At 53.5% G+C, this 26,658-nt stretch overlaps 1 protein-coding gene across 5 annotated transcripts; it reads right to left on the bottom strand.

Annotated features, from left to right (window-relative positions):
- Positions 1–18: 18 nt before the first annotated feature.
- Positions 19–26,658, bottom strand: LOC105463802 (solute carrier family 6 member 12). 5 transcript variants are annotated; one of them, XM_011711113.2, is made up of 16 exons: positions 26,424–26,658; positions 24,567–24,651; positions 22,327–22,597; positions 16,129–16,263; positions 12,615–12,755; positions 11,641–11,728; positions 10,521–10,653; positions 8,657–8,791; positions 7,766–7,869; positions 7,281–7,405; positions 6,649–6,761; positions 5,838–5,975; positions 4,925–5,027; positions 2,990–3,090; positions 2,340–2,510; positions 19–1,130 (listed from the first exon to the last, which is right to left on the bottom strand). In XM_011711113.2, exons 3-16 carry the CDS (start codon positions 22,538–22,540, stop codon positions 987–989), a joined length of 1,845 nt encoding a protein of 614 aa, XP_011709415.1. In that variant the 5' UTR covers positions 22,541–22,597; positions 24,567–24,651; positions 26,424–26,658; the 3' UTR covers positions 19–986. The 5 variants fall into 5 exon arrangements, with proteins under 5 accessions (XP_011709415.1, XP_011709416.1, XP_011709417.1 ...); XM_011711114.3 differs by lacking the exon at positions 26,424–26,658 and adding an exon at positions 26,009–26,200; XM_011711115.3 differs by lacking the exon at positions 26,424–26,658 and adding an exon at positions 25,380–25,531.

The following is a 26,658-nucleotide window of genomic DNA, read 5'->3' as shown; positions in this document are numbered from 1 at the left end:
AGACCAGCACACATGGCAGGCAATCCATACACACTTGTTAACTAAGGCAGGGGGATTAATGGGTAGACACTGGCCTGAGCAAAGGAGATAAGGTTTTAGTCATATCTCTGGCCCCCAAGAAGCCATGTGAACTTGAAAAAGTCTCTTTGTCTCTTTGGTCTCCAGGTTCTTCATCCATGAAGTCAGCGGTTTGCATTAGAAGCAGGATGCCAAACGGTGCTGCCTGGAGCGCATTCGGAAGGATTGTGAGGTGGGAAAGAGTCTGTGATCAGTTAGCAATGTCGGCCTTGGGCAGTGGAATGCACAGTACGGGAGGCGTGCCATGTGTTTGTGAAGTCTAGGAATCCTCTCCTAAGCCCCCTCCATTCCAATGCTCCAGGAGCTGATGAAACACCGCAAGAACAGTGTGGAACTAGGGCGGGGGCTGGAGATGCCATGAGAGACTCGGAGGAGACTCCAGCCTGACGGGGTGTGAAGGCTTGCCTCTGTGGTTAAGCCTAAGGAAGAACCCTAAGGGAACCTCCGATCCAGCGCAGTTGCTCAGTGTCACTTCCAACAGGGTATGTCCCATCAGGCTCTCCACATCGGATGGCAGTGCGCATTCCAGTTAGAGCTCCTCTCCCCGTGTACAAATGCAGTAAGCTCCAACAAGAGCCACCCCCACAGCGGACTCCTCAGAACTCGAGGCATTACAATCAGATGGTGGCCTCCAAAAAGACCCCCCTTTATAAAAACGATGGTGCCGTCCCACAGGGATGGCCTCCCAACATGGCACGTCCCAGTGGTAGTGCTGTCAGCACAGGGGAAGGAGCTGCTCCAGCTAGCACAGGAGAGGAGTCTGGCCTCCAGCTGGGGGTGCCTGTGGCTCTCCAGAGGTTCCCAGCAGGACTGTGGCAGGAGACAGAGGCAGAGACTGTCCGCTGAGAATGGAGGGTGGCCCTGACCTAGGTTCCCGGCTTAGGAGCCGCCTGACCTCTGGCTACACCCTACAAATGGGTCTCCTTCTCCCCGGCTATCAGTCCTTCCTTTGCTGGGGAGGGCCCAAAGTCCCGGCCATCGCTGCCATCCAAGTAGAGGTGTTGCTTGGGCTGTGGCAGACTGGAGTCAGGGGTGATGAGCTGACATAGGCGCTGTGGAGAGAAGAGGCAGGGATTGGAGCCGTTGGTGAGGGAGGCACACAAGGTTCCTCGTGTGAGCATCCCCAGGGCCCAGCCCAGAGCGGAGCACATGGCCAGCACCGCACCGTGTGCGTGAGTAAATGAATGAACCATGTGAGGTGAGAGGGGAGGCAATAATACCGTGACTGCGAACGAGTGTGCACTGCCTGGGTTCCAGCTCTGGCCCTGCTACCGACCTGTGCCGTCTAAGGTCACTCACGGAACCCCTCTGTTAATTTAATCCCCTCAATATTCTCACCTGTAAATTGGGAATAATAGTAGAACACATCTCACAGAACAGTGCTTGGCACAGAGTAGGTGATTGATAAATATCTGTTTTTGTTTTCCGATTGTTACTTTTGTTATGTGCTCAATAAGTATCTATTATTTTTCTTCTTATCAGTGGTACCTCCTTCTTCTTGCCTCGAATGCAGATGTGATCACGGAATCATGACAACCTTCTTGTGACCATGAGGTGATCAACATGGTGATGAAAAAACAGCATGCTCAGGATGGAAGTGTAGAAATACAGGAAAAGTCTGGTCCCTACGGGCTTCTTTAAGCAGCCAAACCAAATACTGGCAGCCCTAATCTCTGACCTTCTTGAAATGTAAAAAACAAATAAGCCTATTTGCTAAAACTGTTGTAGATTGGGTTTTCTATTATTTATAGGCAAGATAGATTTCTGCCTTTGTGGGTCACTGGCTATAGCTCCTTCCAGGAGGACATGTCCCAAACTCTAAACAGGGAGCCTCTTGGGTGTGTCCCCAGGAAGAAAAGAAGCCAGGAGCCTGTGTGTGGAGTGAACTGTGCTTGCTGGTTACCAGTTTTCCGAGGGCAAGAAACCTATAGTCTGTAAACCTTCTGTGTCTGGGCACCTTCCTATTCATGTTTGTGACTTAGTTTTCTCCTGAACCTCTCAGCAGTTTGCCCTTGGTTAGCCTGCCCAGGTCATCCACAGGAGGTCAGATTCTGCAGGTCTAGGACTCTAGAACTTTTCAGAACATTTCTGAAAAGCCACTGGACTGGCCTTCAAAGTTTGTCTCGTTAAGATTCTGTGAGACTGAAGGGCTGCCCCACAGAGTATGTGTCTGCTCCCTGGCCCCAGCCGTGTGTCCTGCCCCACGTCCAGCCTCTCTCAGTGCCCTCCCTTAAGAGGTCACTCTCCCCCGCACCACCTACCTTCTTGAAAGAACCCTGAGTCTTCAGGAGGGTGATGACGGTGAAGAGTGGGACACAGACCATGGAGGACAGAGCCAGGAACCAGCCAATGGAGTATCCCCAGGGCGGGTACACGTAGACGTTGTTGTACTTGAGGGGGGTGTACTTGCTCAAGGAGAAGAAGAAGGTGGCCTGGGAGGAGGAAGGCGCAGCCATGGGTGACATAGAGACTGAAACCCTCCCTGCAGCTACGCACAGCCAAGGACAGAGGACAAGTCAGGTGCACTGCAGCACGTCTGTAAGCTGGAGGAGCAAAAGCCCCCGCAAATCCCAGACCAACCCATCATTCACGTCACAGACGGAGACAGGAGGTCATACAAAGGGGGGAGGGGCTCAGAAGAGAAGCACAGACAGACAGGAGACCAACCACTGAGAAATCAGGTAGAAGGGGGAGGCACTGTGAGGAAGGGATGGAGCAGGAAGTAGGATAAGGTTCTACTCATGGATGGATGAAATGGCCCGGAAAGAAGAGCAGGGAAGCCAACAGAGAACGGGAAATGGACCAGGCCCCACGGTAGATGGGACAGGTGGGGAAAGAGCCATCCTTTCCCTCATCTCTGGAGTCTTCCGGGGGCAGGAAGGAATAGAGCGGCAGCTGGGTGGGCACATACCAGGCAAAGTCCAGGGGTGAGGAAGAGCCAGGAGATCTTCACCAGGGGCCATGGCCGGTAGCCAATCATGTCCTCAATGTTGTCGTAGAAACGGTCCGCCCCTGAGCAGACGTGGTGTGGGAGAGTGTGAGCCAGAGGGTGAGAACAGCTGCCCGGTGTTTGGGAGAGACCCACTTGGCTCTGTGCTCTTCCCTCACCCCCGCCCTGTGCAGGGAAACTGGAACAAGGCACATGAGTGAGATGCGCCTCCCTGACACCCTGCATCCCTGCAGGAGATGCACTCCAGTCACGAGGCAGGGAGTGCAGCGCAGACGGGGGCTGCCCCCAAGCACTGCTGCTGCCGTCTCTTGCCAGTGCCGTCTCTTGCCTCCGTCTCACGACGGAGACCCCACTGTCCTAACCACAAAGGAGAGGTGTGTTTTAGACAAACGCCTGTTTACGTGGGTAGCAGAGATGAAACTGGTTCAAGTCAAAACAGCGAAATGACAAGGCTCCCCCGTTCAAGCGTGTCACAGAAAACTCAGAGGGCTGGAGGGCTGCTGGGAACAGAGCGGTGGTCTGGATTCCAGACTCCGGAGGAACCACCTCTGAGTTCCCAAAAACGCATGGTAAGAAGGTTAATTTGTGTTTAGTGAAAACATTGACTGGCCTTATTTTGTTCTGTTTAATTCCTGAGGTTTCCACATTTGCTGTAAGTTCTGGGCAGAGCCAATCTTCTAAGTAAAGAATCACTGATTGGTAAAGATACTTGGAGGGCCTCTCTACCTTCCCACCCAAAATACCTTCCCACTGATCCCTGATGCATGAAATCACACCATGAAAGAGTCATTCCTTTGACTGTGAAAAGCCAAAGTTGAAAGCCAGATATTGCCGGGTGAGCGAACCATGTTAAGGCTTATCAGCCATTCACAGCCGCTGTGATCAAGTTTAGCAGGTCGTCTCGGAGAAGAAGTTTTGAAAAGGAGTTGGGGAAGATCGGAAGGCATCAGATGCCTGGGGTGAGAAGGAAGGAACATCTCCATGCAGAGGAAAGGACCCAAGTGGGAAGGCTTAGGGTAGCAAAATAAAGTCTTTACTACTCATGGCTTTTCCTGAGGCCCTACTGTGTGGCCCCCACTTGACCTCTACCCTGAGCCTTGTGACACTGGCACTGTGTTCCCCCAGCGTGGTGCAGTGGAGCCAGAGGGACCTGGGGTATGACGACGGCTTCTCTGCTTGCTATGTGAGCTTAGGCAAGAGGCTGAACCCTCTGAGCCTCACTCTCCCCCTGCACAGATTATAAGTGCGTGAGACCAGCCAGCAGAGTGCTTGGCACGCAGTCGCGCATTGGCTCAGTAAATCGGGTTTCCTCCCCTTCCTGTTGTAGGACAGAGTCACCACCTGGCTGTTGCAGTGATCTCAGTCTGAGGGGCCAGGCTGCCGGCGGGGGCCAGTGAAAGGCAGAATTCACCTCAGTGTAGGAAAGAAATGCGTAAACGGAAAAGACCCTCTCGAAAACACAGGGATGAGCTCCCTGTCCGTGGAAGCACTCAGACAAAGTCTGGGTGATCCCCTAGTTGTTGGAAGGGCAGTGTGGGAGTTTGTGGAGGATTGGGCTAAGTGGCGATAAACATCCCTTCTGACTAAGATTTCCAGTGGCAAAGGGCCTCTGGCCACCTCCATATCGAGGACACGGTGCCCTGTGCACTGTTACTGATCATTCTCTCACTGTTGAAGGAAATCCATTTTGTCATCATTACAGCTCTGCCTGCTGCCATGAAAATGCCAGGCTTCCCAGCCACAGGTAAATGTCCCAGCAAGAGGCAGGGCAACAGCGCAAAGACAGACAGAAACCAGAGGGCCAGAGAACCGCCTCCCCCAGGCAGAGCCTGCCCCTGGCTGGCCTCGGTGGTCTTTCTCCCGCCCCGCTTGCCCACCCCACTCCACCCCACTCACCGTACACCCAGCTGATGCAGACCACTTCAAACACTGAGAGGAACAGCAGGCATATGCCACTGGAAGCATAGTAGTCAAACAGCTGGAAGATGTACATCCCGCCCTGTGGGGAGAGAAGGAGCTGGGGCATGGCCAGTGCAGGGATGGGACACACGCCGCCCATCGGTGAGATGGGAAATGCCCCTGTGGGGCGCCCTCCTGCCCGGCCCGTGGGACGCCATTCCTTGCCTCTAAAAGGAGTTTGCCCTGCCTGCCCCGCCTTCAGGCCTCCCAATCAACATCAGGACAATAACCTCTGACATCTGCAAGGGCACTGGGAGACTGTGGTGGACGCACATCATTTCGTCTGCCCAGCATCTCTGCTTCTGGAAAGTGACACCCCCTCATTCTGTGTTCCTTTTAGAGTGGGGTGTCCCTCTCTCCCCACTCAGGCTTGAATAAGAGTCACAGCCTGGACACTTGCCACACTCTCAGGAAAGGGCCTCTCCTTCCCCCTGGGTTGGCTGACACTGACAGGTAAGCCTGAAGCCCAGCATCCGTCCCTAACGCCACCGGAGGAAAACCTGCCTCTGAGTGAAGTCCCAGGAGAGCAAGGAGCACTCCTGACAGTGTCACAAGAGCAGCTGGATCCGACCACGCCGAAACCCAAATATCTCTAGGGTTTTCAGCAACCTGACCCAACACGTTCCCCTTTCTGCTTAAGCCAGCTGTATTGGTTTCTGTCACCTGCAACCAAAAGAGACCTCACAAATGCAGGTCGTGTGGTCCGTACAACCTCACTGTGGAGAGGCAGGGCAGGCGTCCGCACCCCGCATCAGCAGATAAGAAAAGTGAGGCTCTAAGAAGGGTCAGCAGTGTCCCCCGTGGCTCCCTCCCCGGGAGCCCGGCCTGCAGGCCACCGGCCCCAGCTCACCTCGGTGACCATGAAGAGCCCTATCAGGTAACACGTGACGGCGATGGTGAGGATGAGGAGCTCCCGCCGCCCGCTCTTCCGGAGCTGCCTGGGGAACATGTCTACGGAGGCTGTCACCAGGCACTCCACACAGACAAACTGTGGGCCAGCAGGGGAACTGGATGAGAGGGTGTGGGGCAAGCTGGTGGCCACCGGCCCTGGCCTCCGCTTCCCCTGGCTCATCCACATTGATGCACAGGGGTGCAGGGAGCGGCACAAAGGGAAGAAATGGGGGTGCCCAGGGGTGAGCCAGCCCTGCCCTTGACTACAACTCCATGACAGAGTCTCAGCAGTGAGGGTTAGAGGGGGGATATGTTCTGTCCCCAGGGCTCGGGGGCTGGGGCTGGGCAGCTCAAGCTGAAGGAATATCTGGGAGGAAGCATCCATGCATGCCGAGGCCCACGCCTGGGAGCACAGAACCAGTGGCCCCTTCACACCAGAGGGTCTCCAGGCTTGGGGCCACACCCCCAGCCCCATGGCCCCTTCACACCAGAGGGTCTCCAGGCTTGGGGCCACACCCCCAGCCCCATGGCCCCTTCACACCAGAGGGTCTCCAGGCTTGAGGCCACACCCCCAGCCCCATGGCCCCTTCACACCAGAGGGTCTCCAGGCTTGAGGCCACACCCCCAGCCCCAAGGAAAAGCCCTGGACAGCAGAGGGGGCCTCAAGTTTATGGTCAGGGGAGTGGGAGTGAGGGGAAAGTAGTGCCAGGACAGGCAGAGGCTGGCAAGAGGGTGACCATGGCAGGGCAGGCCGGGCGGCAGTGACGTACCTGGCTGTCCAGCCCTAGGAATATGAGCATGATGAAGAACAGGCAGGACCACAGCTGGGATAAGGGCATCATAGTCACAGCCTTGGGGAAGGCGATGAAGGCCAGCCCAGGACCTGCCAGGCACACAGCACAGTCAGGGGGGGCTCCAGGGCATGCGCTGCCCTCGGGAAAGAGGCGCCTCTCTAAGCACTGTGTGCGTGTGTACCTGTGTGTACCTGTGTGTACCTGTGTGTACCTGTGTGTGCCTGTGCACGCACTTTAAGAGGATAGGGTGATTCCATCCACTATTCTTCTCTTTCCAGGCCTGGGAAGCACACCGTTCATCCAACCATCCCTCTATCTATCCATCCATCCATCCATCCATCCATCCATCCATCCATCCATCCCTCCATCCCTCCCTCCATCCATCCAGTGTTGGTCCATCTAGCATCCATCATCCTCCCCCTCCTCTTTCCTATGGTAATGGAAGCCCTGCTTTGTGCTAAGCACTGCCCCAGATGCTAAAATTAAATCCTATTACCCATAAATAAATCATATTGCTCATCTTCTGGGACTCACGCCTTTCAACAGGAGGGAAGTGTGTTCTCTGACTCTCTTTCCCCTCAGGCCCCAGACAGCAAAGTGGCACCTACCTGACTCGGCCACTTCAGAAATGGGCACCCCCTGCTCTTGCGACATGAAGCCCAGGATGGAGAAGACAACAAACCCAGCCACAAAGCTGGTGGCACTGTTCAGAAAGCAGAGAGCGACGCAGTCCCTGTGGGAGTGGGGCAAGGGCGGATAGGAACGACGAGGAAAAGAGAGGAGGAGAGAGCAAAAGACAGCGAGAGGGGACCGAGAAGAGAGAAGGGGAAGGCAAGGGAGGCACAGAGGAGGGGAGGAAGGGAAGAGAGGATGGGAAGAAGATAGTGGAAGAAAAAGACAAAAATTGGGTGGCAGACAACAAAGAGAGAAGTGAGAGAGAAAAAGAATAAGAAAGACACTTAGTCTGGGAACTGAACCCACCAGGTCAGTTTGATACAACTTATAATGAGCCCAGAGATGATGGGTCTTTGTCCAGAGCCCACCCCCAGGCCCCTAGCCCTCCTTCGCCCACCCCGGCCCACGCTGTTCTCACTTGTAGCAGTTGTTGTGGTACTTGTTGTAGCTGCCCAGGGCTGTCAGGCACCCCTGGCAGATGGCGAAGGAGAAGAAGATCTGGGTGCCCGCATCCATCCACACCTACACAAAACCCCAAGAAAGAGGCAGAGGAAGCCCCCAGGGCCCAGAGCCAGGGTGACCCGAGATCCAGACCCATCCCCTGCAGCACCAGCCTGGCCCTTCAGGGCTCCCTGAGCGCTTCCCTCCTGCGTCCCAAGTCTCCATGAGCACACCCTCCTGTCTCCATGGTGATCTCCTCCCCAGTGGGGCCCAGTTTCGGTTTGGTTCTGTAGGCACTTAGTGAGTACCAAATACATGTGTGTTGCTTGAATTTCTTCAGGGGAATCTACAAACCATGGCTGCACCCAAGGCCTATCTGCAGGGCACAGCTGGGAGTCACTTGTCTCATTCAACTAAGATCTCTATATATAGTGTCTTAAGCAGCTGTGACCTGGGGACAAAGGGGCTGCTTCATCAAAATATCAAGATAAAATGCCCAGGAACTATGGCTCACGCCTGTAGTCCCAGCTGCTCGGGAGGCTGAGGCGAGAGGATGCCTTGAACCCAAGAGGTTGAGGCTGCAGTGAGCTATGATGGCACCACTGCACTCCAGCCTGGGGGACAGAGCCAGACCCTGTCTCTAAGAAAGAAAAAAAAATTTTTTTAAGAAAAAAAGTTATATTTGAGTGGTGGAATTACAAGAGATTTTTAGTTTCTTTTTTATAGCTTTCTTCCATATTTTCTAATTTTTCTCCAGTGGGCATCTACTGCTTTTAAACCAATGAAAAAGCAATACAAGACTTTCAAAAATACAGACCGGGTTGGGTGGGGAGGGCATCTGGGGAAGTGGTCCCGGCACAGTACATACCTGAGGGTCCTTGAGGCGGAACAAATCTGGCTTCAAGTAATAGATGATGCCCTGGTAGGCCCCGGGAAGGGTAACACCTCGGACCAGCAGAATGACAAGCATCAGGTAGGGAAACGTGGCTGTGAAATAAACCACCTGGAGGTGGGGGGCAGGCCAAGGTCACTCCTGGTGGGGACGCAGTGGCCCTCCAGCCACGCCCCACAGGCAGTGCGAGTCACATGGAGCTCAGTCCCAGCCTCAGAGACCGCTAAGAGGGGCTAAGCACGGGAAACTTTCCACACCTCCCTTTACACATTCCAACGGGTCCGTGCTCCCCACAGATGTGGGGATACACATCCTGTGAGACGCACGTCGGCACGGGAAGGGCGGGGAGGGGAGGAGGAAGACAGGGAGGGAGGCAGGTACAGGCTTCCAGCCCATAACCTTCCCAGACCATTTTTTTCCTCTTATTTTTAGTCAACGTGTACGTATGTACATAATCTGGTACATATTTATGAAAAAGAGTGGTAGTTCCATACATGTATATAATGTGTAATGATAAAATCAAGGCAAAGACTAATTTAAAGTCCAGAATCGGGTCTTTCTTAATCCCTTATCCTGGCTGTTCTCTCCTTGCCCCCTGGCGACCCAGGGGAACGGTGACCAGATTTGTACAGTGATCTGTGGGGAAAGTTAGACTGCACTTTTCCCGGCTAATGGTTGGGGGAGCAGTGGTGGCCGGAGCTCCGGGGCGTTCTATGCTGCCACTCAGCAAACGCAGCTCCTTCCTTCCCTGGGCGGCAGCAGTGGCACTGTCTGCGCTGTTCTCACTACGGTGACCACTTTTTTTTTTTGAGACAGAGTCTCGCTCTGTGCCCCAGGCTGGAGTGCAGTGGCCGGATCTCAGCTCACGGCAAGCTCCGCCTCCCAGGTTCACGCCATTCTCCTGCCTCAGCCTCCTGAGTAGCTGGGACTACAGGCGCTGCCACTGCGCCCGGCTAATTTTTTGTATTTTTAGTAGAGACGGGGTTTCACCGTGTTCGCCAGGATGGTCTCGATCTCCTGACCTCGTGATCCGCCCGTCTCAGCCTCCCAAAGTGCTGGGATTACAGGCGTGAGCCACCGCACCCAGCTTTCGATGACCACTTTCATCATCACTATGACCAATCTGTCACAATTCAGGGAGGGGAAAGGCTGCTGCGGGAACAGACTAAGTGTACGGCCAAGCAGAGAAGTCTGTTTACCAACCATTCCTGGCTTTAAAAAGGCACGAAGCATAGTCTCCGGCTCTCTGGGTTGTAAATAATGCTCAAATCTGAATTCTCTCTACGTGACAAGCCCACCGTTGCCCATCCTTGGTGGGAACCCCTTCGATGACTGGAAACTCCCCACCTCAAAGACAGTTCTGTTTGCTAATTCAAACTCAAAATTATCTTGCTATGTGTTAAATACAACAACAAGTGAGTCACAAGAGCGTGTGACCCTCATGATGTCATAGCCACACATAATGGATACACACACACACACACACACGCATGAGAGAAACCAGAAGGCAACACCGCAGAAGTGAACAGAGATTCTCAGTGCCAACCTGGCAGCGCAGTGATTAGCTCAAACGACGGGACTTTTCTGTTTCGAATTTGCCCTGAATATTCTTATGGAAACCGGATTTTTAAAGCCATATTGAAAAAGAAAGATTTTCCTTGCATAGAGCTAAGATCCGCCTTCCTGTGACGTCCCCTGTTCTCACTACGCATCTCCCCTGCACTGCGCAGGAAGCTTCGTTTCTTAAGAGAAAGAAATCAGTTCTCCAGAGGGTCCCCCTCAAGTGTCCCCGAAAGCTCTGGGGGCCACAGGGAGCTTCCCAGGAGGCAGACCACCTCACCTTGCCTGTGGACTTGACGCCCTTCCAGATGCAGAAATAGCAGATGACCCAGGCGAGCAGGAGGCACAGGGCCAGCTCCCAGCGCAGGGCGCCCAGGTCATGGATACCCGAGGTGATGCTCAGAACTCGTCTCCTGGAGGATTGGGAAAAATAAGTAACGAGGGGAAAGGCTAAAGGGGGCAGTTTTCAACTGTCAGCAAGTCTCCTGATGCTCAGATTCTCAGAGCTGACCCCATGGATCTCATATTCCAGGGCTTCCCTGACCCCCTGGGGGAAGTTTGGTAGACCAAACTTCTACCATCATCCCATACGTATCTTTGTCTTTCTAACTCATCCGGATTTTTTTTTCTTGTACAGAAAGATGGAGAGAGAGAGAGAGAGATGAGGAATGTACACATGAGCGTTTAGCGAGTAAATATTTATGCATGCAGGTTGCTGGGCCAGTGGCATGGGTATCCCATGGAGGGGCTGAATGTGTGTGAGTGTCTAAACATGCGATGGGGTGCTGGAACCGTGTGCATGGGCGTGAGGGTTCAGCACCGCGAGGGCATTCATGTGTGAGGGCAGTGGTGCCCACGTGGGGGTGAGCTCAGTGTGAGTACAGGCAGCCTTGCGTGGGAATGTAGGTGGACGAGTGTGGGCACGGGTAATGTGAAGGTGTAAGTTGTCATGTGAGAGGGTGAGTATGTGAGCGGAGGGTATGCCCAGGTCTTGATGTGCTCACTCCCGCCTTGGGCGATTTCAAGCTACCAGCATGATGCCACCAAGCATGGCACTGGGGAGAGACATGCACACCCAGCTCGCCTAAGGCTGTGAAGGCTGTGTCCAGCACCCCACCGGACATGTATGGGCAGACATATGCGTGGAGGTAGGGATGTGGGGGTGAAGGTGGACACGATGGAGAAACGTGAGTCTACGCGGACCCAGGTGGGTAGATGTGAGAGCGTTCTCCCCTGCCTCAGCGACGTGTGGGGTTGGAGTGGGGCGGGGGAGGAAGCGCTGGAAAGCACACAGAGAATCTTAAACTTGCACCCCAGACATTCAGACTTGCACAGCTCAGACATCCAAATTTCTTCTGCTTGGAGCCTCTTCACATGTGGCATATGGGCCCAGCACCTACTCCCAGAATTCCATGACAGGTGAGGTAAAATTCTCAGATGGCGTCACTGTGCCGGCTCCCGAGTGGTTCAGAAAGTCCACGCAGTGCTCTGTTGGGGACAAGGTTAGGGACAAGATGGAGAGAGAGGCCCTCATACCCTAGTCCCCCTGGCCCTCTGGCCTTGCAGCCTAGTGGTCCTCACCACTCCTAGCCCCAAGAGCTTCTTTTGGAGCCCACCCTCTCCAGAGCATAAGGAGTCTCATAGAGCCAGCTCTTCCTCCCCCTGCTCTTGTTCCCTCTGAATCTGGCTGCTTACCTGGCTGCCCTGCCAACCTCAGACACTGTCCAGACTTCAGATCTACTCAGACCTCTCACGGGCAGCTGGTATGGAACGCATTCTCCCCACCGGCCCGTTCCGACTTCCTGTCTCTCCACTTGACAGACCAAGGGACTGAGGCCCTGTGCCTGCTCTTGCCCCTGCTTGGAATGCTGTTCACATGCTGGGCTCTTTCTCACTTCAGGCCTCAGATGACACGTCTCCCTCCCCTTGTTCTATGGTTTCTGCAGTTTCGTTCACCTATCACAATTCGTAGTGGTTGTGTTTATTTGTCTGTTTCCACCACCAGACTGTAAACACAGTGAAGGCTGGGTCCCTGTTGCTTTTGCTCAGCCTTGTACCCATCTCCAGCCCTTGGCACCATGTTTAGCACACAGTAGGTGTCCAGTAAGTGCTTGCTAAGTGCACAAGTGAGTAAGTGGTGATAACCCTTGCAGTTGTTTAATACACTCCCTTTGGGTTCTCCCAACCACACTGACTTGTCCTAGTGGCTGGCCTGAGGGCTCCAGGAGAGCCAAGGAGCAGAGCTGGCCCCGGAGCCCACATGGCTTGGCTATGAGGCAAGTTCCGCTATACACCCCATCGCTGCTTGGACATCACCAGCTGCCGCAGCCCAGCCCCTATCAGGCAACATCCCAGGGGCTGAAATGATGGATACCTGTGTTCCAAACGTTGCTGCAGGTCGTCCAGGGCAGCTCAGAGGTGAAGGAGCTGAACAGGTAGAAGAGAGCCCAGGCAAGGATGATGATGTAGTAGATATTCAAATATGACTCAATGACCACAGACGCCAGACCAATGCCTTCCAGAGTGGGGGAGCGGTGGGGAGGGACAAGAGAGATCAATGTTAGCAAAAAAGTCACACAGAAGCTGCCAGTTGAGGTTACAAGGGTATTGGGTGCTACACAAAGAGAACCACTGGGTTTATCCAGTGGCATGAGAAGCCATTCACAGCACAGTTTTCTTTCTTTTTTCTTTTTTTTTTTTTTTTCTTGAGATGGAGTCTTGTTCTGTTGCCCAGGCTAGAGTGCAGTGACATGGTCTCGGCTCACTGGAACCTCCACCTCCCGGGTTCAAGCAATTCTCCTGCCCCAGCCTCCTGAGTAGCTGGGATTACAGGCATGTGCCACCACACCCAACTAGTTTTTGTATTTTTAGTAGAGACGGGGTTTCACCATGTTGGCCAGGCTGGTCTTGAACTCCTGACCTCCCAAAGTGCTGGGATTACAGGCACATAACCTGTGCCCTAGCAGAGGAAGTAAGAACTTTGGGCAGGGGACGGAACTTTGGGCAGGAGCCCGTGGGTGTGATGCAAGGGACAGCAGATGGTAATGGTTGGGAGTCCTGGTCCCTCAGACTACAGGCGTGAGCCACCGCACCCGGCCCACAGCGTATTTTTCTAAGGAAGAAATGCAGGTTACAGGACATTACCCTACGCATTTTCCCATTTTTGTGATATGTATTTGAACGTATATATTTTTTTTTCATGGGAAAAGCTCTGGAAGGATCTTCACCCAAAAGTTAACAAGTGATTCTCTAGGTGGTAGGATTTCAGATAACATTTTCAAGTTTCTGGGTTTTTGTTTTTTTTTCGGCTATCTGCATTTTCTAGTTTTTCTACAACAACCATGTATTGGTTGGAAAATGAAAAGGGGCCAGAAGAAGGAAGGAGTAAGTAGGAAAATTTGGTAAGAATGTGTCTCGCACCTATAATCCTAGCACTTTGGGAGGCCAAGGCGGGTGAGTCACTTGAGGTCAGGAGTTTGAGACCAGCCTGGCCAACATGGTGAAACCCAACCTCTGCTAAAAATACAAAAATTAGCCAGGTGTGGTGGCACATGCCTGTAATCCCAGCTACTTGGGTGGCTGAGCCACAAGAATCCCTTGACCCCGGGAGGCAGAGGTTGCAGTGAGCCGAGATGATGCCACTGCACTCCAGCCTGGGTGACAGAGGGGTCTCAGGATAAGAGCAAAAGAAAGAAACCAGAGAGGAAGGGAGAAATGGTCTGTGTCAGGAACTTAGGAGCCTGAGTCAGCACCGAGCGCCGTCTCAGCCAGCAGCAAGACCGCCAGCAACGGTGGAGACCTCGCTGCTATTTTAACACTTGTCCTGAAGCCTCGTGGTTAGCTGGATGCACTTGGTCTCCTGGCAGCATACCTGGGGAGGGAGGGGGCAGAGAGGGAGGGCTTACACACACCTCCCCAGCACCCCCGTCTGCAAAGTGGAATCTTTTCCACAGTCATTTTAAAAGCAACATGTTGCCAGGTGGCTCGGGAGTCCTGCGGAGAAGGGCTGGAGCCCGGTTTCCCCTGTGAGAGAACCCCCGCCTGTTTCCTGCTGGGTTAGCTCTCTCTTAGTCTTTAGTCGATGCTCAGTAACTGTGTGTGTGTGTGTGTGTGTGTGTGTGTGTGTGTGTGTGTGTGTGAGAGAGAGAGAGGGGGAGAGAGAGAGAGAGAGGGTGGGGGGTCCAGGCTAGAGCTCAGTGGTGTGATCTCAGCTCACTGCAGCCTCCAACTCCTGGGTTCAAGCGATCCTCCCATCTGAGCCTCCGGTGTAGCTGAGACCACAGACAGACCCGGCTAATTTTTAAATTTTTGTGTAGAGACGAGAGAAGGGGTGGGTCTCACTATGCTGCCCAGGCTGGTCTCGAACTCCTGGGCTCAGGCCATCCTCCTGCCTCAGCCTCCCGAAGTGCTCACTACTTAATGAAGGACTGTGGACCTTTCAGAACAGCCTGGCTGAAAAATCAATGCTGACTATGAACAAAACCGCTCCTCTGGGGCCAGGCGAGCCCACCGTGGCAAGGACGGGTTCTGGGGCGGCCCAGGCGGCCCCGCGGGGGTGGGTGTGGCGTTGCGCAGGAGGGGACCCGCCGATGGCAGAGGGTCTCGGGTAGCGGGCGGGGCGTTGAGAGCGCGCACACAGACACCAAACACACAAACACACAGACACACAGACACACAAACAAGCGGCCACTGTGCCGAGGCGGAACGCGCTGTGCTCGCGGCCGTCCGGCCCATCCCGCAGCCCTGGGTCAGCCCCGTGAACTCAGCGGACCCGGGGGTCGGCGATTCTGCTGGGGCCAGCTGGAGAGGGGCAGGGCGGCCCCCATCTCCGAGAGAGCAGGAGTGACGCTGGGAGGAGAAGCGGCCACCGTGCGGCCCGGGGGCGGGTGAGCGCAGGGCGAGCCCCGAGCCTGAACCCGGGAGAGGCGAGTGGGAGAAGCGGCCACCGTGCGGCCCGGGGGCGGGTGAGCGCAGGGCGAGCCCCGGGCCTGAACCCGGGAGAGGCGAGTGGGAGAAGCGGCCCCCGTGCGGCCCGTGGCAGGGCGGGTGAGCGCAGGGCGAGCCCCGAGCCTGAACCCGGGAGAGGGGAGTGGGAGAAGCGGCCCCCGTGCGGCCCGTGGCAGGGCGGGTGAGCGCAGGGCGAGCCCCGAGCCTGAACGCGCCGTCTCCGGGGAGGGGGAGTGCGGCGGGCGCTGCGGCCGGCAGAGGGCGGGTGGCGCAGCCCGGACCTCCCACCAGCAGAGCGCGGCGCACACACCTCCCGCTGAGATCCCGGCCTTGGCGCCTCTCTGACTTGGAAAAGAAGGAAAGAGCCAAGATATCTGCTTCTCTCGCATTCCAGTGCTCCGTTTGCTCACCCTGACCATGGCACCCGCATAAGCTCTGTTTGTTCCGGAGAGGCCAGCCCTGCGTGTGCTGTCCCTGAGCGTGCTTGGACCTAGGCACAGGACCCGGCTGAGCGGGACATTTACCGCTGCTGGGATGGAGGGAGAACAGGGGGAACCTGTTCTGGCTGAGGCCCAGCACCCCTGGAGCACCCAGCACCTGTGAGTAGAACCACAGTAAGCCAAGCTTCACTCGGTTCCAGCCCCTCACTTCTGCCCCTGCAGGGGTCCCATGGTTGCCCCGAAAGGCATCAGCACCAAACTGGCCTCCCCCACCTCCCCCTAATCAGTGGTGAGAGTCCCAGCTTGCTGGGGAGCCAGTGTTTCCCCACCAGGCTCACCTCTCTCCAACCCGCCCGTGAAGCCTGATCCTGCTTCTGCACTTGGCGCAGGATGGGAGTGAGCGGATGAGTGAGGCAGTGGGTGGGTAGGAAGGGAGAGACAATGGGGGCATGCAGGCAAGGTGGAGGGCCCATGAATAGGAAGGTGGGGGAGGATACATACCCTGGAAGAGGGGGCAGATCTTCCTCCAGGCTGTGACACTCCCTTGGCTGGTGTACTGGCCCAGCGCTACCTCCAGAAAGAACACGGGGATGCCGCAGACAAAGAAGAAGATGAAGTAGGGGATGAAGAAGGCTCCTGCAGAAAAGAGAGAGGCAGGGCTGAACCACACCCAGGCTCTTCCTCAGCCTGGATCCTTTCAGACCTCCCCTCCCCCGAACAAACCCACCCTCCACCATCCTGTTCTTAATCTCCCTCCTGACACCTCCCAGGGACCCAAGTCGGCTTCCTCCTGTCTGCCTGCCGTCCTGAGTGTTAGGCAGGTGCAGGTGGGAATGTTCTGATCTGAACCCTACACAGAATGAGAAAGACCTTGGAAGGAGAATTAACGAAAACTTAGGTGGAAATTCTAATATATATACTATTTATTTTCTTAGTGTACTTTACAAATCTAGTCAATAGATTATTTTTGGAATAAACACATGGCTTCTGTATAACTTGTTATGCTTATTAAACTTTTGGTACATTTTACAGAAAAACACCTGGGAAGCATTGTTTTCCCACTGATAATTTTCAGGGTGTTTGTTGCCTCCACCCAGTTCTGATCTGAACGGGGCTCCCAGCAGAGAAGGCCATGATGTGATTAGGTGCCAACCTGCAGGTGCCAGAGGGAGGCCAGGCCTAACAGACATCCAGCAGGTTACACAGGACTGGAATCTGAAGACAACAGCAAGCCCAGGAGACCCACCTCGGTAGGAGTCACTAAGGCATAAACCTTGCGTCAGAAGTTCATCTCAGGATGAATGGATTATTGTTTGTTACACCATGAGAACACTGAGTGCTTACTTGGTGCTGACTCTTGTACGTGCTTCATCAACATCACAGTCCTTGCAAAACAACCTCCCATGGGGCAGGCCCTACTGTTATCCCCATTTTGCAGATAATAAAACTGAGGTCACTTTAAAGATGGAAAAACCGAAGCACGAATGAGGAAACTGAGGCACAAACCCAGGCGGTCTAGTCCTGAGGCTGAGCTCTTACTCACTACACTATATACCTCTGATACTTCATATCCATATTATTATGTAGAAAACACAGAAAGTACAGAGGGAAAGAAAGGCAAAAGCATTGTATATCCTTAGATTTCTTAAAAGCACACACACGTATTTCTTTTTTACAAAAATGAGAAGTAATCATGTATCAAATACATTATTTGATAACCACTTTTTAAATTTTTACCATAAACCTCTTCATGGCAATAAATACGTATCTATCTCATCATTTTGATTGCTGCATAGTGTTCCACTCTGTGTATCTATCCTAGTGCACTTTGCCAGTATGTTGTCATTGGACTTTTGGTCATTTCATCCGAAACGTTGTCATAATGAAGACTGCTGTCCACATCCTCGTGTACTTGTCTAATTCACTCCTTAGTACAAATTACCAGTAGAGGAACTCCTGAGTCAAAAGGTATGCACTTTTTTTTTTTTTTTTTTTTGCTTTGCGTGTGTGTATGATAAAATATACATAATATAAGTCACTTTAACTGTTCTTTAGTGTACAGTTCAGTGGCATTAAGTATATTCGCAATGTTGTGCAACCATCACCACCATCCATCTCCAGAGCTTTTTCATCATCCCGGACTGAGACTCTGTACACATTAAACCTGAACTCCCCATTCCCCTCTCTCCCCAGCCCCTGGCAACCGTGATTCTACTTTCTGTTTCTATGCATTTGCCTATTCTAGGTACCTCATGAACGTGTAATCATACAGTGCTTATCTCTTCGTGCCTGGCTTATTTCACTCAGCATGCATGCCTCCAAGATTCATCCAGGTCATAGCATGAATTCCCCTCTTTTTGAAGGCTACGTAATATTCACTTGCGGGAACCTACCACATTCTGTTTATCCATTCATCTGTTCGTGGATATTTGGGTTGTTTCCACACCTTTGGGGGACGCACGTTTTTTTAAACATGCATTTCCAAATTGTTCTCCAAAACTCTTGCACCCATCTGTCAGATTCCCGGTAGCACTATGTGAGAGGAGGATCTGTCAGATTCCTGATAGCACTATGTGAGAGGAGGATCTGTCAGATTCCGGATAGCACTATGTGAGAGGAGGATCTGTCAGATTCCGGATAGCACTGTGTGAGAGGAGGATCTGTCAGATTCCTGATAGCACTATGTGAGAGGAGGATCTGTCAGATTCCGGATAGCACTATGTGAGAGGAGGATCTGTCAGATTCCGGATAGCACTATGTGAGAGGAGGATCTGTCAGATTCCGGATAGCAATATGTGAGAGGAGGATCTGTCAGATTCCGGATAGCACTATGTGAGAGAAGGATCTGTCAGATTCCCGATGGCACTATGTGAGAGGAGGATCTGTCAGATTCCGGATAGCAATATGTGAGAGAAGGATCTGTCAGATTCCCGATAGCACTATGTGAGAGGAGGATCTGTCAGATTCCCGATAGCACTATGTGAGAGGAGGATCTGTCAGATTCCCGATAGCACTATGTGAGAGGAGGATCTGTCAGATTCCCGATGGCACTATGTGAGAGGAGGATCTGTCAGATTCCCGGTGGCACTATGTGAGAGGAGGATCTGTCAGATTCCCGATGGCACTATGTGAGAGGAGGATCTGTCAGATTCCGGATGGCACTATGTGAGAGGAGGATCTGTCAGATTCCCGATGGCACTATGTGAGAGGAGGATCTGTCAGATTCCCGATGGCACTATGTGAGAGGAGGATCTGTCAGATTCCGGATAGCACTATGTGAGAGGAGGATCTGTCAGATTCCGGATAGCAATATGTGAGAGGAGGATCTGTCAGATTCCTGGTAGCACTATATGAGAGGAGGATCTGTCAGATTCCGGATAGCACTATGTGAGAGGAGGATCTGTCAGATTCCGGATAGCACTATATGAGAGGAGGATCTGTCAGATTCCTGGTAGCACTATGTGAGAGGAGGATCTGTCAGATTCCGGATAGCACTATGTGAGAGGAGGATCTGTCAGATTCCGGATAGCACTATGTGAGAGGAGGATCTGTCAGATTCCGGATAGCACTATGTGAGAGGAGGATCTGTCAGATTCCGGATAGCACTATGTGAGAGGAGGATCTGTCAGATTCCGGATAGCACTATGTGAGAGAAGGAAAAGGTTGTGTCTTCTGGATCCTGGAGAGCCACAAGCCAGTAACTCTCCACTGAGTTCCAAAGTCCCTTTGAACCCCATGTTTGCCTTTCCAACCCTACGAATACTAGAGTGTTGGTCAACACAGTGCCAGTAACACCACTGACCCAGGTTTCAGTGGCTTGGGAAGTCCCAGGACCTAGGCTGAGGGGTAGCGTGCAGTAGAGGGACATGGCCTGAGGCCTCCCCAGAAGGCGCTTTACAGGATGCCTGTCAGGGCGTGTGGCCCACGGGACTCCTTCTGTCTGATAAAAGAGGTGGCTTCAGTTCTCGCCTGGGAGTGTGGACTTCTGCCCCACAGAAGACGGGGTGACCTCAGGAGGCCTGGAGCTGGACCCCCTCAGACTGGGTCCTCCCTGAAAGGGCGGCACCAAGTCTGGACCTTCGGGGGCAGATGAAAGGTTGGTTCTGGATCGCGTCTAGGGCGTCCTCTACCCTTGGGTTTCTAGAACGCTAACGCTGCCAACACCCTCCCCTCAAATTATCTGATCAGTGCCTTGCTTTGGAAGGTTACCCTGGTTCGTGTCTCCTTGGTGTCAGCCGAGGCTGTGGGCACAGGCAGTCCAATGATGTCCCACGGCAACCTTTACAGACAGGGTGTCCGGAAGCCCGTGGTTGGTTTAAACACCTCTAAGGTGTGCCTCACCTCCGCTGCGTGCTCGTTCCCGAACCACTCACAACTCAGATAATGGGAGTTTCCTAACGTCCTCTTTTGAGGTGAATGATTTCTTAAGGATGATCTAATTCAGGGGCCCCCCTCTTTTTCATAACCAAAGACCTCATTAGACCGATAGTTTTATTACTCTTTTTGTTTCTTTTGAAAGATTTTTCTCTACAGAACTATGTTTGCTAATTAATAATCAATAAATTTCCCTGCATATATTAGTAAAAATCATATTTAACTGCCAATCAGGCCTTGTGGTCAGCTTGAGATAAAGTTTATTATCACTATGAGTTAGTACAGTTCAGTCTACAGCAAAAACTAAAGGACATTTGAACTAGTCTGAGACGTCCTGTTTCCACATCCATCCATCATTAGGTTGTTGGAAATGAGAAAATGAATTCCTGGCTCCCTCGTCTTAAAGATGAAAGAAAGGGTGCCTTTCCCAAGAGTTAGGCTGGGACGAGGGTCACCCGGATCCGACATTCCGTGATGTTACTGGGGGTACTTATCTCTCTCTGTGTGCACCCCGCCCCACGGCCAGGACAGAGGCCGCAGCCACAGCAGAAGCCAGTGGCAGGACAGAGGCAGGGCGAGCGCCCGACGCCGTGGCCCTGCTTCCCAGGCCCTAGTGCTCTCTCCCTCCCGGATAGCTGGGTGAGGAGTGTGCCGTGACGCAGGAAGCAGCCAGCCTGGTTCCGGGCCCTCTGAGGTCCTGGGCAAATCCTCCTCCACCAAAGGAGGGCTTAGCCTGGGCCACCTCCACCTCCAACCCTGACATCCTATATGCCATGAGATGGTGGCCCTGGATGAAGAAGGAAACCAGCACCCTGCCCCTTCATCCTCCTTCCCCTGACTTTCTGGCCCAGGGTCAGCCTGCCCTCTCAGCCTCAGCGCTAGAGACCGAGCCAGTCCGAGAAATCCTACTGCTTTTTCTTAGGAGTTGTCAATTCAAGCAGCTTGTGATCATAACTATAAGCTTTAAAAACACATATAAGCTTTAAAATACATAGCAAGATACGTAGTAGACACTCCGTAAATATTGGTCAGATTTAATATAAATAGTGGTTAGGAGGATTTTCTCAACAACGGTTATCTCTAATGTGAGTATTCTTTCTACCTTCCTGAAATGTTTCTAATGTTTGCAATAAACATATACCTTTTCCACAAGAAGAAGAAAAGTGATTTCAAGAGGCAAAAATAAAACGACTCTGACCACTCACAAAGGACTGCCCATTGAACGACTCTATTCCTATGAAATAGCCCTAACAGCGATCCACAGAGATCGGCAGCACGCGAGCGGTTGCCAAGGGCTGGCCGGGAGAGGGAATGAGGAGCGACGGCTGATGAATATAGGATTTCTTTTGGGGATGATGAAAATGTTCTAAAAGTGATTGTGGCGACGGTTGCACAATCCTGTGACTAAAAACCACTGAACTGTACACTTAGAAAAAGGAATCGGGCCCCTCCCCACCACTGCTAATTTTTACATCCAGGGCTGAAAAACAATAAAATCATGTGTCTCTAATTTGAAAAACAAACTCAAAGGCAAGGTATTTCTCCAACCAAAATTGCTTCGGTGGCTCCTATCTCACTCAGAACAGAGCCTGAGTGACCCTGTTACCTCTCTGACCTCACCCCATTCTTCTCTCCCTCTCTCATTCCGCCCCAGCCACACCTGTCTCCTCACTGCTCCTCAGACAGGCCTGCTGCTTCCAGTCCCAGGACCTGTGTCGGGCGTGTTCTCCATCCAGGATACACCCACGACACTCACACCTTCACTTCCTTCAAGTCTGCTGAGCCGTCCCCTTCCCCTCTGCACGCCTAGCATTCCCCATCCCTCTTCCCTGCGTCACGCCTCACCCCTCCACGCGTCACCATTTGATGTGGACCGTGCTGCACTGTTTGTCCGCAACCTGCCGCGGACACAGCACCACCCCCCAGGATCCCTCCACGGAGTGTGGCACATGGAATGTGTTGTTTCGCACCCAGCGCCGGGTCTGGCACGTGACAGGCCTGCAGTCATGTTCGCTGAATGAATGGCTGAATTCTATCAACAACTGACCTTTACATAGTTACGAAGGAGCTTGCTAAAAACTAGAATTTCTTGGTCCTGCCCGTGGCCTAATTTCATCTTCACCATCGCCCTGGGAGGTACTGTCCCCATTTCACGGAGGGGACGCTGAGGCTAATGGTGGAGCTGGAACTCAAACTCAAGTCCTCCGATTCCAAAATAGCCCTCTTTTTATAAACCACACTGCCCAGGAAGGAGGGCCCAGGTAGGCACTGCCCAGCTGCCAGGGCACAGCTCTCCCCACCATGCCTACCTCAAAGTGAACTCACCACCTCCGTTTTTGTAGCAGAGATAGGGAAACCTCCAGACATTGCCCAGCCCAATGATCTCCCCGGCCACTGACAGCACAAACTCCATCTTGCTGTTCCATTGGCCCCGATCCTTCACCTGGTCCTCGTCTTCCTGATCCAACTTCTCTCCCTCCTCGGGGACCCAGGAGACCGCAGGAGGCCCGTGCTCCTGCACTGCCACTTTCCCATCCATGGCCGTGTGGCGGATTGGGAGGCCCCGCTGGGTGGGCAGGATGACGAGGGCCAAAGCCTGGTGGGAAGAGAAGAAATCAGCTGTAAAACCCGACATGCTCCCGCCAGCCCTGCTTTGCCATCCTGATCTCTGCTGTCAGCGTATCGCTGCTCTTCCCAAGTGCTCATGGCATTCACACCTAAGGTTACGCTTCGTTCTCATCACTCTCAGAGCAAATAAAGAGCAAATCTTAGTTTTCTGAGTTTGCAGATGCGGAAATCCAGGCCTTGACAGACGAAGTGATTTGCCCAAGACCGCTCGGGAGTAGAACTGTGAGGAAAACCCAGGCTTGAGCTTTTCATTTTCATGTCCCTTTTTATTGGCACAGCTCGCCACCACCCCAGCCGGCCCATCTGCCCAGGTCCTTGATGTCTGCTGAGTGACCTCAGCCTAGCCTCTGGCCTCCAGGCCAGAAGGGATCAAGGCTGCCGAGGTAGCAAGGGTCAAAGGGCAGGTGTGGCCGGAGTGACCGCATGGTTCTCTCCTAGCCAGCTGTGTGCGAAGGTGATCGATCAACGTGGAGTAAACAGGGGAGCCAGCAGCTCTGGGCAGCTGATTGGGAGGAAAAGAGAAGGTGGGGCCTCTGAACAAGGCCAGAAGACAACAAGGATTGGCACCAGGGGCAAGTGTAAGCCTTCGAGGGAGCCCCAGCTCCTCTTCTCTCTGTTGCATCTCTGTCCTGAGAAAAACCGGGGGACCCTGGTACCAGAAGGGATCAGCAGACCAGTTCTCGCTCGGCTGGCAATCATCTCCACATGACCCCCAAGGTGACCAAATGACTGGCTCTTCAAGAGGGAGGCCCAGCAGTGGCTGCCATCGCGGCGGGTCACTGCCCTTCCTTCTCCCTGCCCTCCTAGAGAGCCCAAAGTGCCCTAGACCTCCAGAAAAAATGACGTGGGCCATTCTCAGTTCTACTCTCTGGCCCTTGGCCTGCTTGTCAACTGCCAGGAGATAAATCCGGTTCTGTCAGGGTGTATCTCCAGTCTGTGTTTACCTTCTCCTCCCTCTCATACACACAAACAATTACCCTGAGGCCACCTCTGCCTTTATGCCCAGGGAATTGCCAAGAGGAGGTGCCCCAGACTGTAGAGGGGAGCACCCATCCCACAGCCCCTCACCTCAGAGGGGTATTGAGGGAATCAAGTGACCAGGTCTACCGAGTGCTCTGCGTTCCTCCAAGGCTCTAGAGAAACACAGGGATTCTTTTTATTAAGGAAGAGTCTGTGTTTATTTGTTGGTCCTTTTAACCCAGGCAACAGCCCAAGCCCAAGTCAGTTAGAAAGGTGTGGGCAGGAGCCATTTGAGGCTATGGAAATTTTTGAAGGTGACTTGGAGGGTGCCAGGAATGGGAAAGCGTGTCAGTGAAATTCTGGTTTGGGACCTACTTGGAGGCTTCCCCTGCAGCCCAGGAGGGAGGATGAGGAGAGACACCCAGTGGAAATCAAAGGTCCTGAGTCTCTGATATAAGGGAGAAGGGGGCAGGGTGGGGGAAGAGAGCTTCTGGGTCCGTCCGGAGTATGTGATCAGACCCATGGGGGCTTTGAGCACTGGAGCCTTGGGAGAACAAATGGGGAGTTAGGCCCGGGGGAGAAGTTGGTACCATCTGAACCCAAATGTCGATGTTGCTACAGAATTAGGACCGAGGCACCCTGAGAAATGACCCTGGACTCATCCCTAAACAAATGAACAAACTAGCGAACGAGCTTGAAAACATTCATGAAAAAGCACCGGATGGGAAACCCAAGTTCTAATCCAGATCTAGCTGTTAATAACAATAGCAGGCTAACACCTGAGTGAGCCCCGTGTTCACAACAGGCACTCTTTCTCTGTGTGACTGAAGTGCGTCCTCGTAAGAATCTTTGAAGTTAGGCATTACTATTAGCTCCACTTCGTGTGTGAGAAAGTGAAGCTCCGAGAGATTAAGGAACAGTGCCCGGTGCCTGCGGGGCCTTGGGGACACCATTCTCGAATGCTAGAATAAACTTACCAAGACAGTGAGTCGTGGAGCTGGGTCTCTAACTTGCTGTGTGACCTCAGGCCAATCACACCTCCTCTCTGAACCCTAAGTCTCCCTGAAAGAGAGAACGACCGCTGCTCAGCAGGGGTTTTCGGAGGGCGAAGGGATAAAAACAAGACTCAGTAAAGAGAAGGAGAACCGACGGTCTCTGCTCGCCCGCCATAGGGTGAGTTCCAAACACAAGGACCCCTGGGGCGGTGGTCAGAACTGAGCCTGACTGTTCCCAGACCAGAGGCAGCAATCGCAGGACCAAGGTGGTCTCCAGAGTTGGGGGAGTGGAGTCTTGTTGGGGAAAAGGAGTAAATGAAGGAAAAGCCGGAGGGGAGCAGGGGCAGGGAAGCAAATCACAGAATCCCGTGTGGGCCCAGGGTTTGAGTTTTATCAGAAATAGGGGAAGAGAGAAAAGAGAACAGGAGCTGATGAACTGACACTGACACTGACACATGATTTTTTAAAAAATAAAAATGTAATTGGGAGAAGCATAACTTGTGGTTAAGAATGAAAATCCAGAATGGCAGAATGAAAGCAAGAGCAAGTGAAAAGGAAAACCGGCCCTGAGCCACGGTAACTTAGGGGGAAATAGGCTTGCACTGCAGCAAGACGGATTTAAGTCAGACTCAGGGAAGAAATGGCCCAGAGGATGTTGGACACCAAAACAAGCTGTACTGAGTTCTCCTTTCTGGCTGCTTTTAAAAGGTGCACCCCACCCCCGCTGTGCGTTCCACCTCCAGCTTCAGCTGGCCGCCTCCCCAGCCCCTCGCGTCTCCTCCCAAGGCCGCCCACCTGCTTTGCTAAGCTGCGGCAGGGGTGAGGGACGGCCAATGGACCTCATCATACTTCAGTGCCCTTCAGAAGCAAACACAATTTCCACCCCGGGCTTGGTGCTGCCCAGAGAGGAAATCTTCAAGAGACTAGAAAGTCCAAAGTTAACTCTGTTTTCAGGAGCTGGGCGTGTAGCCAGAGGCCAGCTGGGGCTCGCAGAGGAACAGACAAGACCAGAAATGCTGCTGCCCAGGTACCGCTGGCGTCCCAGCTCTGTCCCCTTTGCTCCCCAGTCCAGCACAGGAACAGCTCAGCGCTTGCACATGGGGGATGGGACCCACCCCTGCTTCAGCCTACACCCACATACCAACACCCATTCGCGTACACACACTGGTGCCATTTCCCGTCACGTCCCTTTGCACACACATACCTGTGTGCATGACCAAAACCTGGCTCCCTCTGCAGTCCTCCACACCCCGTGAGCTGCTTGTCTCAGTCGGTGGCTGCCCGCAGCTCCCCTGAGTGCTCCCCTCGGGCACAAGCACACCCATGCCGCCCACCGCCCAAAGCCAAGACAGCTTCCTCCTGGGAGACGCCGGGCACCCAGCTCGTTATGCTCAGCCAGGAGGCAGACGACAGGAGCCCCTCACCTGTGATCATTTATTGCAGTTCCTGGGCCCTCAGGAATGCCCCGAGGTTTCTCCTCTCCACTGTTCCTTCCACCTCGATGGACACCATCTGCTTCCCCTCCCCTCGCCGGATGACCACCCCTGCTTTCACCCACTGCCGTGACCAGCTCCCCATCGGTGGACTTTCCTGCTCCACAGGCTGATCTCTGAGCCGCTCCCACGCTGGACGGGGCGGAGCTAGGGGGCACCCCTTGTCCTGAGAGTCGGTCGTGGGCATCAGACTTGCCCTCTGGCCCGAGGTTACTGCAGGTCCTGCCTTCCACCACAGACATGCACAGTTCCACAGTCTCACTTCCCTGGGCTCTATCCCTCCAGCCCCTCTGGGCAGCAGGTGGAGACTGCAAAACCAGAGCCAGCCCCTCCACTTCCCGCTCACCTCAGTCCCCAGCACCAGCTCCTGCGGGCAGCTCAGCTGCGGGCATCAGGTCTCCAGGAGAGTTCCAGGGTGGCTGCTTACAGGAAAGTCAAGAGAGCCGGGACCTGAAAGGGAAACTGTCCTCCACGTTCACGCCTTATGCTGTTCCTCCCAGTGCAAGATCCCATGGGACTTGTCCAGGGACTCCCAGACAGAAAGAAGCTGTGTGTGTGTGTGTGTGTGTGTGTGTTGGGAA

This window comes from Macaca nemestrina, chromosome 10, assembly GCF_043159975.1.
Source record: "Macaca nemestrina isolate mMacNem1 chromosome 10, mMacNem.hap1, whole genome shotgun sequence".
In the NCBI taxonomy this organism is placed as follows: domain Eukaryota; kingdom Metazoa; phylum Chordata; class Mammalia; order Primates; family Cercopithecidae; genus Macaca; species Macaca nemestrina.
This window is presented reverse-complemented; position numbering and strand designations above follow the sequence as displayed.